The sequence below is a fragment of the Mizuhopecten yessoensis genome, unplaced genomic scaffold (assembly GCF_002113885.1).
Source record: "Mizuhopecten yessoensis strain PY_sf001 unplaced genomic scaffold, ASM211388v2 scaffold10911, whole genome shotgun sequence".
In the NCBI taxonomy this organism is placed as follows: Eukaryota; Metazoa; Mollusca; class Bivalvia; order Pectinida; family Pectinidae; genus Mizuhopecten; species Mizuhopecten yessoensis.
The window spans coordinates 157,522-174,146 of NW_018408783.1; the positions used below are offsets into that span (position 1 = coordinate 157,522).

Here is a 16,625-nt window from a genome sequence, read left to right on the forward strand (position 1 = left end):
AGATAAGCTAGCAGTAAAATGCAGCCAGGAAATTCGTCACATGCTGATATGTAGTGTAATTCACCATAGGTAGTTAGCCTGGTATTTGGGTAAATACTACCCATGATCATTTGTATTTACAAGCAAGTGGTTTTGAACCTGTAATTATTTACTAACTATAAGGTTTAAAAGATGACTGAAAGAAAACAAAATATCGTTTGGAATGAATATAAATACAATAAAACTATACCTAGGTATAAATCATAATGCTTCCATCATTAATCACTATTAAATGTAATTAAATTAGAGGCATCGACATCGGGATATCTGGTACATATCTCGTCCGGCTTGATATTATTTTCTGTACATTTAGAAATATGAATTGATCTGCTTTAATGTGATGGTGATGCTGCTTTATAGCTGCTAGTTAGGACTCGTAGTGTTAACACTTAGTGCACGTGCACTCCCTGTTTCTTAATATACGAAACATCGTGTGTGAAATGGTGCCCTCTTGAACTTGAAATAAAGAGAAAACTCACGAATTGTAAAATGATGCATGCCTGTTGTTGCATTTCATCAGATTATCTCATGTGATCAAGGAAATATGCTGAGTCAACCTTTCCTACGCTCCTCTTATTGGCTTATCGCGCCGCGGTCTAAATAATGACCCATACCTTGTAGTCCTGTTTATAACGCGCATGCAGTATAAATAGCGTGTCTCTAAAAGCAATCCAACAAGCAGCAGAGCAAGATGTCGATATCAACTACGCGCGTTACTCTTAATAATGGCCAGAATATGCCTCTTTTGGGGCTTGGAACCTGGCAGGTAAGTGTGCTGTTATGATACATGTGAGTACCCTTTATGGGGTATCATATTGTGTTTACGTGGTACATTTAAATTAAGTTCTAAATGCGTTTTGTAAGTTGTGATATGAATAGCTCTTCAGGAACAATATAGCTTAACAGCTGCCGTTAAATGACTCTGTTAGCATGAATATCTATATATATTTACAACGACAGCGTGACTTTGCGGTATTTGACCGACTAAACATAACATAATGTTTTAAGAGGGAAACAGATATTTGAATGCATGGCAAATATCTTATATAATCCTTTCAAGGGGAATGTGACCTTGAAGCATTAGACCGACTGTAAATTAATATTAAAGAGAGAAACAGAAAGATGCATGATTGAAAATATCTTTCAACGTAGGACATAGCAAAAATAATGCACCAACAATGTTTCTCTAGATGACGATATCGTGTGGTTAATCTACTGACATTAATATCCATATCTAATAATAGAAATGAATATATACGAATTAGAAAGTTTTACATTGTGTATACAACTAGTGACATAGAACGTCCTACAGCCTACAAATTAACCTTTTTTCTATCAGCATTCCTTTTTAGTTAGGTGTGCATGCTACTCAAACTTCGTTATCGGCTGTCTCTTCTCAAGTGTTGATATTATTTAGGTAATTTGAGTTTAGATCCAAGTACTGTAAAGTTCAATAGATATCGGTTTACCTGCTCAATGTGCAACATTTATATTAAACTCAAGACAGGTTTACTGTTTTAAATATCTGTGACGAGATGGAAACCTGTGCTGGGTATAAAACGGAGGCAAATAAGCAAACCTCCCCGACCTTCGGCACTTATGGGAACATGAACAAAAGATTACAATGATATACAATATTGGTATATACTTATCTAAGTATAGGTTCATAAACTAGGGAAGATGTTACATGCCTGGAGCCGTTGTAACGTTGAAAATGGATTCCCGTGGAAGACGGAACACGGGTCGATTTTCAACGTTAAACATAAATCAGGGGAGCCATACAAACCTGACTCTCCCATAAAAAATGACCTCGTTAGAGGTTAGTTTTCAGCGTGTAACCCGTGGAAAACAGAACCTAATCAGATTCTTAGTACCATTAACTCACCTTGTCCGAAGGATCTAAGTGATAACAATTCGTACCTTGGCGTCCGTCGTCCGACCAAATTAGGTCACTGTAACCGACTTCCGAAAAACTGACCTACATTATTTAAAATTGTCATTGGTTCACCAAATTAGGTCACTGTGGCCAACTTTTGAAAAAAAATGACCTGCATTTCTAAAAATGTCACAGGGTTCAAAAATGAATTTAGAAGTGTTGTATCGCCCAATTGGGTAACTTTGACCTACTTTTGAAGAAAATTTCCTACATTACTTAAAATTGTCATTGGGTTCAGAAATGAAATTATAAAAAGTTGTTTTACTCAATAAGGTCACTGTCAATTGATTTTGCCAAACAGCTGTTAAATTTTAATTTCTGACATCTGTGACCTTTTTTGATAATGCATGTCAAATCTTCAAATCTAGGTCACTGTGACCCAATTAGGTGAAACAATAGTTTGATGTTAGTTTCTAAACTTGATGTTTTACAACAAATAGGTCAAAGTGACCAAATAATGTCAAACATTGATATTGAGTTAATTTCTAAACCGAATGGTGATTTTTTGGTAAATGTCAACTTCTTAGAAATTTGTCACATGACATCATTACTGTTTTAATGAGTTGAAGTGCATCAGCAATGCAATAGTCTATTTTACCACAAAAGAAGTGCATACATGCGAAATTAGAGCAATTGAGCAATATTTGACTGACATCTGTGGCACAGACAATATAAAATTTTCAGAGTTGTTAAGCAGTTGTATTGCCTGAAATGTTGGCAATGTGAACATTTTCGATTAACGACATTTTGACAATGGCGGGAAAAAGGTAATGAAATGGTGCTACAGTGTTACTTAATATAGATTATGTCTTTGTTTATTCTTTTGTTCTCTTAATCTCTATAAGATGTTCTGAATCAAAGCAGAGGTCATGAAATGTACTGTAGCCTTCATCATGTAGTAAACAAGCTGACGCACACATGGTGGCATTAAAAAGGTCATATCTACTCTCATATTGCCAGTATAGTACAAATCACGGTCAGCTTATTTGTCAAAATATACTTAGTGTAGGGCTAAGGTAATGAGAATATCGCGTCGTCGTTAATACCCTTTAGTAATCTGTTATATCGTTATATATGTATTAGGAGAGTCAGCGTTTTGACATCAACCTTCAACGTAGATACACAGCTTCAGCATACGTAGTTATCTTGTTATTTCAGTGAAGGACACATTATGCCAATCTTCGTTCTACTTTTAAAGCTGACTAATGAAATGTCTGCATCATTTGTACTCATTAATATAATACGAGCGTACAAGAATTTATTAATGGTAAATGTCCTTTTCATAATTAAAAGAGTTATTTTTCGGTTTAAATTTTATTTTATTTGTCCATTAATTTAAATTTACTTTTTTCATATGTCATTACGTCGTATATTTACATGTATGATGCTCCTTCAGAGTGACCCGGAGGAAGTGAAGACGGCCGTCCGGACCGCCATTGATTATGGATACCGCCTCATCGATACAGCTTACAACTACGTCAATGAGGACGCGATAGGTGAAGTCGTAGAGGAGGCTTGTAAGGCAGGAAAAGTGAAGAGAGAGGAAATGTTTATTTGTACTAAGGTAATACACTAGATTGCCTTTTTATCGTCAGGATAAACGTGTTTAGTTCGTTGGAGAACAGCATATTCTAAATGGGTAACTCGCTTTACTGTAGTTGAACTAAAGATATAATTGGTGGTAGCATTTACCAGTTCACGTTCACGTTTTAGATGCGAACGCTGAAAAAAGGTTTTACAAGTGGTGAGCTAACGCTACGTGCAAAATTAATGCAACGCAAATAGTCACCTCGAAGAAGAACAGCAAATGTGTACGGACATAAGCCCACACCCCTTTTCCTCTATTAACACCAGAAATAACTAGTCTACTTCAAAATAAGACATGCCATCTTTGCAATATATAATAACAAGGTGTTATATTAAGTTTCATTATTAACCAAATAATGTTTTCCAAAGAAAGCCGTCTACAAAGTGTGATATACTATTAAAGCTAAGAAAATGACATATTTCTTTAAAAGTGGTACCGTATCGACCATGTTTTCTACTTAATAATAGAAACGTTGTTTTATCATTCCGTTTGATGTAATATATCCCAGTTTCAAAAGCATGCTTAGTAAATGCAGTAAACCTGACTGTAAGTTAAAACCAATCTAATGTTTGTAATGAATAAATATTGACCATAACAAGGTAAATAGTAAGCATGGTACAATGTATATCTATCCTTTAAAGCTCGGCGGTATCTACACCCGACCTTCGGATGTTGCACATTCTATGTCCGAGAGTCTGAGAAAACTTCGGATGTCTTATGTTGATCTATTCCTGATACACGGTCCTATGGCGTTTAAGGTAATTATATAAACACGTCGATCTATGTATACTTGATTATTTTTTATTTCTTTTCATTTTCAGTGTTATAAGAAAGTCTTCTGATAAGATTTTAAAATCTTGTAAAAATACTATAATAAATATTCTGTTAGACAGAACGATAGACAAAATATTGTGAATTGCTATCCATATGATATCATCTGACACATTATATCACTTTTACTGAACTGACCGTCATATTCGTTATATTGTGCTCGTTTATTGATCTTGTCATCCTATCACCGAGACACACTAATACATGCAGTATTTTCCAACCAATATGTGAATATGCGATTGAAATATATTTCTATACGTTGTTTTAGAAACCAGAGGATCCTAACAATGTTTTTCCCATGAAAGATGGCCGTCCGGACTTTGAACAAAAGGTAGACATTGAAGGTGTTTGGAAGGTAAGTGTGTCTTCCACCTGTTTACCGATTCCTAGTACCGTGTGCTAAATATGTTAACTGGAACAATTCCACTTATACCACACTTATATAACCTATTTAGAGACATTTTGGCATACTGAATATTATATCGATAAAAATAATGGGTTTTGCGTACAAATTGTGTTAGGCATCCGTCAAGATTTTCTGCAACATGTGACAAATAATTACCGCACGACGTTAAATATAACATAAAAAACATTCTTTGATAACCTAAAAATTGTAAAATATGTTTTCGCCAGTTAAGGCAGTTTAAATCATTGCTTGTATTTGGTTAATCTACTGGTATTAATATCCATATCTCATAATAGAAATGAATATATACGAATTAGAAATTTTGTGTGAGTTGACAATGTGTTCGTATTGTGTTGATGTCTCCCCTGTATCTAGTTGCTTTACCGTAGTGTTTGTGTGTGAGTTGACAATGGGTTCCTATTGTGTTGATGTCTCCCCTGTATCTAGTTGCTTTACCGTAGTGTTTGTGTGTGAGTTGACAATGGGTTCCTATTGTGTTGATGTCTCCCCTGTATCTAGTTGCTTTACCGTAGTGTTTGTGTGTGAGTTGACAATGGGTTCCTATTGTGTTGATGTCTCCCCTGTATCTAGTTGCTTTACCGTAGTGTTTGTGTGTGAGTTGACAATGGGTTCCTATTGTGTTGATGTCTCCCCTGTATCTAGTTGCTTTACCGTAGTGTTTGTGTGTGAGTTGACAATGGGTTCCTATTGTGTTGATGTCTCCCCTGTATCTAGTTGCTTTACCGTAGTGTTTGTGTGTGAGTTGACAATGGGTTCCTATTGTGTTGATGTCTCCCCTGTATCTAGTTGCTTTACCGTAGTGTTTGTGTGTGAGTTGACAATGGGTTCCTATTGTGTTGATGTCTCCCCTGTATCTAGTTGCTTTACCGTAGTGTTTGTGTGTGAGTTGACAATGGGTTCCTATTGTGTTGATGTCTCCCCTGTATCTAGTTGCTTTACCGTAGTGTTTGTGTGTGAGTTGACAATGGGTTCCTATTGTGTTGATGTCTCCCCTGTATCTAGTTGCTTTACCGTAGTGTTTGTGTGTGAGTTGACAATGGGTTCCTATTGTGTTGATGTCTCCCCTGTATCTAGTTGCTTTACCGTAGTGTTTGTGTGTGAGTTGACAATGGGTTCCTATTGTGTTGATGTCTCCCCTGTATCTAGTTGCTTTACCGTAGTGTTTGTGTGTGAGTTGACAATGGGTTCCTATTGTGTTGATGTCTCCCCTGTATCTAGTTGCTTTACCGTAGTGTTTGTGTGTGAGTTGACAATGGGTTCCTATTGTGTTGATGTCTCCCCTGTATCTAGTTGCTTTACCGTAGTGTTTGTGTGTGAGTTGACAATGGGTTCCTATTGTGTTGATGTCTCCCCTGTATCTAGTTGCTTTACCGTAGTGTTTGTGTGTGAGTTGACAATGGGTTCCTATTGTGTTGATGTCTCCCCTGTATCTAGTTGCTTTACCGTAGTGTTTGTGTGTGAGTTGACAATGGGTTCCTATTGTGTTGATGTCTCCCCTGTATCTAGTTGCTTTACCGTAGTGTTTGTGTGTGAGTTGACAATGGGTTCCTATTGTGTTGATGTCTCCCCTGTATCTAGTTGCTTTACCGTAGTGTTTGTGTGTGAGTTGACAATGGGTTCCTATTGTGTTGATGTCTCCCCTGTATCTAGTTGCTTTACCGTAGTGTTTGTGTGTGAGTTGACAATGGGTTCCTATTGTGTTGATGTCTCCCCTGTATCTAGTTGCTTTACCGTAGTGTTTGTGTGTGAGTTGACAATGGGTTCCTATTGTGTTGATGTCTCCCCTGTATCTAGTTGCTTTACCGTAGTGTTTGTGTGTGAGTTGACAATGGGTTCCTATTGTGTTGATGTCTCCCCTGTATCTAGTTGCTTTACCGTAGTGTTTGTGTGTGAGTTGACAATGGGTTCCTATTGTGTTGATGTCTCCCCTGTATCTAGTTGCTTTACCGTAGTGTTTGTGTGTGAGTTGACAATGGGTTCCTATTGTGTTGATGTCTCCCCTGTATCTAGTTGCTTTACCGTAGTGTTTGTGTGTGAGTTGACAATGGGTTCCTATTGTGTTGATGTCTCCCCTGTATCTAGTTGCTTTACCGTAGTGTTTGTGTGTGAGTTGACAATGGGTTCCTATTGTGTTGATGTCTCCCCTGTATCTAGTTGCTTTACCGTAGTGTTTGTGTGTGAGTTGACAATGGGTTCCTATTGTGTTGATGTCTCCCCTGTATCTAGTTGCTTTACCGTAGTGTTTGTGTGTGAGTTGACAATGGGTTCCTATTGTGTTGATGTCTCCCCTGTATCTAGTTGCTTTACCGTAGTGTTTGTGTGTGAGTTGACAATGGGTTCCTATTGTGTTGATGTCTCCCCTGTATCTAGTTGCTTTACCGTAGTGTTTGTGTGTGAGTTGACAATGGGTTCCTATTGTGTTGATGTCTCCCCTGTATCTAGTTGCTTTACCGTAGTGTTTGTGTGTGAGTTGACAATGGGTTCCTATTGTGTTGATGTCTCCCCTGTATCTAGTTGCTTTACCGTAGTGTTTGTGTGTGAGTTGACAATGGGTTCCTATTGTGTTGATGTCTCCCCTGTATCTAGTTTATTTACCGTAGTGTTTGTGTGTGAGTTGACAATGTGTTCGTATTGTGCTGATGTCTCCCCTGTATCTTTTATTGTCCCCACCTTTTTGTTAGTGTCTCTTTAGGCTATGTTGCTGTCTTTCATTTTGTTTTTTTTTGTCTCATCAGTTCCTGTAACTGTCTTTACTGTTAGTTTGGTGTCCGGTCGCTCTCTGGTTTTGTCTTTCTGATGTTTCATTGATCCTGAGTTTTTCTGTTGTTGTTTAGCTTTGTTTCAATGTCTCTGTATTTTTTCAGATTCTTCTTATTTTCTGTTGTTACCTTTCTTTTAGTTTAAGTGTCTCCTCAGGGTTTTTTGCCGGTGTCGCCTTAAGTTCCTATTGTTTTCTTTACCATTGGTTTGGTGTCTCATCAGTTTCGATATTTATAATGTTTCAGAGTCTCCTCTGTTGTCGTCTTTCCTTTAGTTCGGGTGACTTAATTACTAGTTTCTCTCAGTGTCTCCTCTAATCTTGTTGCTGTCTTTCCTTTAGTTCGGATGACTTAATTACTTGTTTCTCTCAGTGTCTCCTCTATTCCTGTTGTCGTCTTTCCTTTAGTTCGGGTGACTTAATTACTAGTTTTTCTCAGTGTCTCCTCTAATCCTGTTGCTGTCTTTCCTTTAGTTAGGATGACTTAATTATTTGTTTCTCTCAGTGTCTCCTCTATTCCTGTTGTCGTCTTTCCTTTAGTTCGGGTGACTTAATTACTAGTTTCTCTCAGTGTCTCCTCTATTCCTGTTGCTATCTTTCCATTAGTTTGGGTGACTTAATTACTAGTTTCTCTCAGTGTCTCCTCTGTTCCTGTCGTTGTCTTTCCCTTAGTTTGGGTGACTTTTAGTTCGGGTGACCTTTAGTTCGGGTGACCTTTAGTTCGAGTAACTTACTAGTTTTTGTCAATGTTTCCTCTGTTCCTGTTGCTGTCTTTCCTTTAGTTCGGGTGATTTACTAGTTTTTGTCAATGTCTCCTCTGTTCCTGTTGCTGTCTTTCCTTTAGTTTGGGTGACTTAATTACTAGTTTCTCTCAGTGTCACCTCTATTCCTGTTGTCGTCTTTCCTTTAGTTCGGGTGACTTACTAGTTTTTGTCAATGTCTCCTCTGTTCCTGTTGCTGTCTTTCCTTTAGTTTGGGTGACTTAATTACTAGTTTCTCTCAGTGTCACCTATATTCCTGTTGTCGTCTTTCCTTTAGTTCGGGTGACTTACTAGTTTTTGTCAATGTCTCCTCTGTTCCTGTTGTTGTCTTTCCTTTAGTTCGGGTGACCTATAGTTTGGGTGACCTTTAGTTCGGGTGACCTATGGTTCGAGTAACTTACTAGTTTCTGTCAGTGTCTCCTCTGTTCCTGTTGTTTTCTTTCCTTTAGTTCAGGTGACCTTAAGTTCGAGTGACCTTAAGTTCGAGTGACCTTTAGTTCGGGTGACTATTAGTTCGAGCGACTGCTTAATTTTTGGTCAGTGTCTCCTTAGTTCTTGTATTTTTTTGTTGGTGTCTCATCAGCTTCCGTTTTTGTCTTTTCTATTGTTTCAGTGTCTTATCAGTTCCTATTGTTGTATTCACTTTACTTTTGTATATTCTTAGTTGCAGTTCTTGTCTTTCCTTTTATTTTGATGTTTCATCAGTTCCCGTGGTTTTTTTTCGTTTTGTTTCTGTGTCTCCTCGATTGCGTTTGTCAGTGTTTCTTAGGTTCCTGTTGTTGTCTCTCCTTCTGATTTGTCTTTCGCTTCTTACCAACTCGCACCACCTGCACTATCATTTGCTTTCAGGAAATGGAAAAACTCGTCGATCAAGGAAAGACTAAAAGTATTGGCATATCAAATATGAACGCCGCACAGCTGGAGCGAATTCGTAAGATCGCACGCATAATGCCCGTGACGAACCAGGTATACACATTTTTAACGAATTCAAATATCATATTCACTAAAAATGTCCTGTGATATCAGTCATGACACAATCGTTTATGATTGTCTGTCTTAATTGTGAAGCGAAACTTCAAGGGTTCTATGAAATATTTCAATTTTATTGTTTATTTATATTGCATACATGTATCATATTTCTAAAAATGATATGAAGATTTATGGAAAGTTTATACTTATTGTCCCTGAAATAAAAATAAGTTAATCTTACGAAACTGCTTTTTAATTAGTACAATGATTAAACTATGATTTCAAAAGGCAACAAATAAGGCTAAAAATATATGAAGAACAGTGTATACAGCATATTTATGTTTTTAATGCCGTTGTATAACAACAATATTGATCAAGGATAGAGTCATCAAATCTGAAATCAGCACTGTTAGAGCGCATTGGTAGAGTAACAAGTGTTTGAAAGATCACACTGTTGTTTTGTAAAATATGTGAAAGTTATATAACGTCTTTCGTAACACACGGTCTATGTGTAAGTACAGACTACGTGTCATGTCTTTTTCAATACCATAGTCTATATGTGCTATGACAAACTATATGTCATGCCTTCTGTAATACCATAATGTGTTATAACAGACTGTGTGACATGCTTTCTCCAAATTAACATAATCCATGTGACATACTACGTGTCATGCCTGCTACAAAACCATAATCCATATGTGTTGAAAAAGAGTGTGTACCATGCCTTCAGTTATAACGTTATACATTTGTGTTATAACAGAATGAATGACATGCCTTCTACAATACACTAATCCATATGACTGATTGTCATGTTTTTGTCCCATCAATAACAAAATTTAAAAGTATTATAAAAGACCACATGTCATGACCTCTGGAATAACAAACAACATATATATAACAACGTTTTGTATGCCGTACTTACCTAATCAAAATAACGTATATATTATTATGCGTTATAACAGAATACGTGTCATGCCTTCTACAACATATAATCAATATGCTTTATTACAGACTTCCTGTAATGCCTTATACTACAACATAATCAATATGGATTGTGCAGGCCACGTGTCAGACTTTCTCCAGTAAGATAATATATATGTTTTAACAGTTTGCGTGCCATGCCTTCTACAATAACAATCCATGAGTCTTATAACAAACTGCATTTAACGTCTTCTGTCAAAGTACATAATCAATATGTGTTATAATCGACAACGTGTTAATACTATACAATAGCATTATCCAAATGTGTTATTACTGACTGTGTGTCATACTTTGTACAACCCACTGCCTGTAATGCCGTCTACAATAACATATAATAGACTACGTTGTAGCTTTCTTTAATAATATTATCCACTGTGTTATAACAGACAACGTTTCATGCCCTCTATAATTACATTATTATTTTTTATTATTTTAGGTGGTTGTCATTTCTTCCGACATATCATGATGATTCTGTATCAATACAGGTCGTGTGAATTGTTTTCCTTTGACAATATTATGTCGATAGCAATGACATTGCTTCAGTATAACCATGATAAAGTCGTGCCTAAGCTACATTTCTCGTGAACAAAACTACATTTGTTACGTCCCGAATGCCATGCCCCTAGTTCTTGATTAAATTGTTCTATATCTGGACTACTATACTTATTTCCAAAAGACAATGGCATGTTTATGCTGTAATTCGTACAGAGTAATTAACGTTCCTAATACAAATCATGTTAGTTCCTTGCTAATGAACTCAATCCTGACAGAATGATGCTTGTTTTAGGAACTTCCATTGATCACCAAGTTTTTATGAAATTTATCAAAAACAAGTTTGACTAAATTGCAAAAAATAAATTTAAAAAAATACAGCACGATTTTGGAACTGTTGTTGTTCTTATATCAACCACTCTATGGCACTGTCTAACCATCTCCTTACCATTCATTTCAGTTTTATTCGTAAAAATGGAAACATGATATGCAAAGGTATTTGAGCTTAATGATGTATGGAATACATAATTTTGATTATCTACGAGTAGAAAGATTTATAAAACATTTCTGAGCAGAATTTAATTGGCACCCATCGTAAATATGAACGCCAACAGGAACGCGACAAATTCTATAAAGCGAGCTATGACTTTGACTACCAACTGAATGCAGCTTTATATATCCGCAATCGTTGTGTCATGAATCAAGAGATAGTCTGGAAATCATTTAAACGCTGCATCATTGAAAGGGAAAATAAAAATTACAGAAAGCGAATAGGTACTTCGCATGCAATTAATTTGGTCGATTTAAGTCGTATATATTTTCATACATGTATCTGCTTTATCAATTTATGTTTTGCTTCTATACTCATTCAGGTTGAGTGCCATGCCTACTTTCCTCAGACAGAACTTGAGAAGTACTTGAAAAAGTATAACATGCCTATCATGGCTTATGGACCAATCGGATCGCCAGGAAGAGAAGCTTTTAAAGGGTTTGTTTGGTTTTAGTCTGTTTACTGACCTTGTAACAGCGCAGGTTATTTAAGGACCTGCTTCCGTGTGTGTTGTGTATGCGTGCATGTGTGTGTGTGTGTGCTGGAAACAGCAGGTGTATTCTTTTCTAGATCCCCGACCTGGAGGGGGAGGCTAGTTTTTATTTTCAGGAACTTGTATGTAATGAATTTGCATTATCTCTTAAATTAATCAATTGATGACAACGGCAACAAAACTAATTTAAATCGTACAAATAGCATAGTTCCTTGTCCATCGAAACATAACATGATGGGCTGGACACGTAAACAAGAACCTTCCAAACAGGCGTGTAATTTCACGAGGAATATATATGGTGTCGCCTTCCTTTTTCTCGAGATGACATTGGTCTTCGACTTCATTCTTGTGTGGTGAGGCTGTTTTGCATCTGTTTTGTTCATTTATAATATCATATTTTTTTCCAAATGCTATTTTCTTTTTCTTTTACGTTTGAGTGGCATTACGCAAGCAGTTTCGTTCACCTGTGTACTCCAACCTATCATTAATGACTTTTTCACTATTTAATGAAGAAATCAATCTTGCAAATATATTATTTCCTTTTATTGCAGTATCGATATCGGTAACGATCCAGCTGTTCCTGTGTTGTTGCAAGATCCTGTTATTGCCAAACTTGCCACAAAATATAATAAAACTCCTGCTCAGGTAGATATATGTTGTGCTATTTAAAAATCATCATTTGTTTTAACAAGACTTATTTTATACAAATGAAAATTATTAATATTTTTACTCTTAATCATTTGCATGCAACTTACGTTGATTTTGGACTGTGAAGTTCATATTCAATACTACATACTTTACAGTTAAACCTGCCCAAGAGGCTAGTCCTATTAAAAGCCCATTTGTGGTAAGAAATTTCTACTTCCGCATTGAATTCATTCCAGTGTTAATTGAACCTTTATCAGGTGACCGCCTGTTATAAAAGAATATTTTACATATTGACTTCTTATAGGTGGTCTCCGTGTTTGGCTGTATTGGTATTTCGTATGACATTGGCTACTGAATGGTACTATACAAACCCAATTCATGATGTGATTTATTATTGTTTCAGATCCTTTTACGGAACTTACTTCAGAGGAACATCATAGTCATTCCTAAGAGTGTAACACCAAGCAGAATTCAAGAAAACGGAAACGTATGTCGACCTTAACTTTCAATAAATTAACAGATTTTAATAATCACCTTCATTGCTTAAATTTATTTTGATGATCTACTGTTATATAAAGCATGACATTGTATTTGCTGATACTGCTTCAAATAATCTCAAAATGTTGCCGGCAAAGAAAACAACAGGTTTGGGGAGTGGGTTTGTATGTTAGTGATGTGGTGTTTTATCAGTTCGTTGTTTGTCTGACCGCAACGAACAAGTAAACTGAAGTTTGCAAGTCACTAAAGGTGAGATAACAATTTGTGTTATCCGCCGATCAGCTGAACAGTGCGAGTTGTCATGTCAACACGTGTACAGTAAAGTACGGGAAAGTGAGGGTGATATTATTGTATACTAAATGAAGGCTCATAATTTAAACAAATGGGGTGCACAGGCCCAACAATTCTCTGCTTTCTTTGTTGAAATTGTTACAACTCGCCTTCCAGTGAAAAACATGATCACTTTTACACCAATATTAAACAACAAATATTTAAGAAATTGAATACAGCGCTTGAATTACAGATTTAAAAAAAAAGTTTCTCAAGAGTTTACCGTCATCACAACAGGTACAAAAAGAAATGAAAAATGAAATAGTGGTCCATAATATCTCAATATGGACGGCAGATGTAATTGTGGTCCATAACATCTCAATATGGACGGCAGATGTAATTGTGGTCCATAACATCTCAATATGGACGGCAGATGTAATTGTGGTCCATAACATCTCAATATGGACGGCAGATGTAATTGTGGTCCATAATATCTCAATATGGACGGCAGATGTTATTGTGGTCCATAACATCTCAATATGGACGGCCGATGTTATTGTGGTCCATAACATCTCAATATGGACGGCCGATGTAATAGTGGTCCATAACATCTCAATATGGACGGCGGATGTAATTGTGGTCCATAACATCTCAATATGGACGGCAGATGTAATAGTGGTCCATAACATCTCAATATGGACGGCAGATGTAATTGTAGTCCATAACATCTCAATATGGACGGCCGATGTAATAGTGGTCCATAACATCTCAATATGGACGGCAGATGTAATTGTGGTCCATAATATCTCAATATGGACGGCAGATGTAATAGTGGTCCATAACATTTCAATATGGACGGCCGATGTAATTGTGGTCCATAATATCTCAATATGGACGGCCGATGTAATGGTGGTCCATAATATCTCAATATGGACGGCCGATGTAATTGTGGTCCATAATATCTCAATATGGACGGCAGATGTAATAGTGGTCCATTATATCTCAATATGGACAGCAGATGAAATAGTGGTCCATTATATCTCAATATGGACGGCAGATGTAATAGTGGTCCATTATATCTCAATATGGACGGCAGATGTAATAGTGGTCCATTATATCTCAATATGGACGGCAAATCGACTTTGGTTACTTAAATATTCCTATGCAGAGGACATCTTGATGAGTGATGTTAACTTTGCAGAAACAGTAGTTTCATATGTGCGCCCGCTGATAAGGTCACACTTACATATATGTACTTCATATTTTGTTAATGTTGATGCTTCAAGGTGTTCGACTTCCAATTGACACCCGAGGATATGGACACAATTGCAGGAATTGATAAAGGACTTCGATTGTTCAAAGCCGAAATGTAAGTAAATCATATAAGTATGTGTCATGTATTTATTAATACACAAAAAAACCCAATCATGATATCGATTATGACATCAAACGTTCAGGATGTTGGACCATTATATTAAGTTTCTTTAAAGTCTCGTTTTAATGAAGAAGCAAGGATATCCTAGCGGTTCTAGTTCTCACGTTTAGTCCTTCTGACCAACGTGGATAGCCTTAATAACATTAAACAATATATTACGCACGCCTCATGCCTCGTTTTGACCGCCGTGGCCAGGACGCACAAGGAGATTGCGTTTTGATCAACCCTTAATAGGCTCATTCATTTCTCTTTTTTCTTTCTTTCAGAATGGCTCATTTGGATGACTACCCATTCAACAGTCTTGTGTAACAAGATTGGTTTGACTTCATTCGAATTAAGCAAAGACAGATGATTGTCGGATTGACAATACCATCCTGTAGTCTAGATAATTTTAAAGTCATGTGTTGTGAAGTATTATATTTTGAAATAAATCCATAAGTTCTCAACATTTGATCAAAATATAAATCTGGACAGAAAGGGAAGATGGATATATGTTAAAAGATACTAGCAGCTGTGGATAAGTTGAGATTACGTTAAACAGATGACCAATAACATGAACAAAAATTATGGGACTAATAACTCTAATGAGGGTTTTGTACATCTCTGTTTATTATTCATATAGTTGCATATAGTTGTACGTAGCTGCAACATGATACATTGTTACAATTTGGAAACTTTATTATATCATTATAATGACAATCATATAAAATATACATAAAACAATTTCTTCCTCATGTTGATTCATTTCAAACCTGTGTGCGTGAATATTGTTTCGCTAATAAAAATAGTAAATGAAAAAAATGTTTGTTTAATGCGGCTGATTTGACAACACTTCTAACAATCACGTTGTGACAGCTACACGTCTTAAGTATACTGGCGTACACTTTACATGTTGGAATTCTGTGTAATGTAGTCATTGCATCGCCAAAACAGATTTGGGGATATTTTTTAATTTAAAAATATGTTACTGTTAATACAGATGAACTGCAGATGATACAGATAAGGAAAACAGCATTAACAAAATGGTAAGACATCTGGCTAAGCTTACATCAGTCTTTTCCCATTTAATATCTTATATCTACTTATATTAAGTTGTTAGATTTAAATGTTAAACAGGAGACAGTAGGACAGCAAAGAGAAAAAGCAAGATGGTTTGTACAATAAAAGAACTTATAATCTCTCACTCTCATACTCCATACATACTTGCCATGCAGTTAGAGAAACAAACCACCAAAGAGACAAACTGTGGCTAGCAAATAGTAAATAAAATAAATTGAAATACTAATAAGTATTGCTGGAATCAACCAAAGGGAGATAATCAAGAAAAAACTGCTTAACTTAGTATTGTACTTTATATTTGGTAGATTTACAACTTAATATACTATTTATAATATGGAAACTAGACTTGTTTGAAGTAGGATCTTGTATGGTTGATCCTTTTGCTATTTGTTTCATTGAAAATACCTATGACATCGTGTAATAGATATGAAGATTTGAATATCCGAACAGATTGTACACAATAAATATTATCAAGAGGACATTGAAAACAAAGTGTATTACGTGTTCTATATTGGCACCTCAGGTTCATGGATAGTCATCAACCGATCAGACCGAATATATTTTTTTGTGTAAAATATTAAACAGAATTGTTTGTAACGGGCAAGTTTTATTATTAAATGAGGAAAATATGGATGGATAGTAGTATGCTATAGAGTAAAATTTACTGTTATAGTTCTATTTTGCTTGAAGAGGATTTTTCATTGGATAGCCCGTGCAGTGATTGAGTACATTCTCCATTAAGTATATTACCAGGTGCATTAGTGTCATGGTCGTTTTCTGCAATAATATATAAAAAAAAAAACTTGCAAAATCTTTGATATTTGAAATTACAATATTTGTAATCTCATTTGGAAAGAAGATTCGTGAGGAACATTGATAAAGGAAATAAA

The 16,625-nt window shown here is 36.0% G+C and overlaps 1 protein-coding gene across 1 annotated transcript; it reads left to right on the forward strand.

Moving 5' to 3' along the window:
- Positions 1-646: 646 nt before the first annotated feature.
- Positions 647-16,579, forward strand: LOC110463459 (aldo-keto reductase family 1 member B10-like). Its single transcript, XM_021518073.1, has 10 exons — positions 647-805; positions 3,372-3,539; positions 4,205-4,321; positions 4,663-4,749; positions 9,190-9,306; positions 11,655-11,770; positions 12,377-12,470; positions 12,877-12,960; positions 14,528-14,610; positions 14,943-16,579. The coding sequence occupies exons 1-10, from the start codon at positions 731-733 to the stop codon at positions 14,983-14,985; spliced, it is 984 nt and encodes a 327-aa protein (XP_021373748.1). The 5' UTR covers positions 647-730; the 3' UTR covers positions 14,986-16,579.
- Positions 16,580-16,625: the final 46 nt, after the last annotated feature.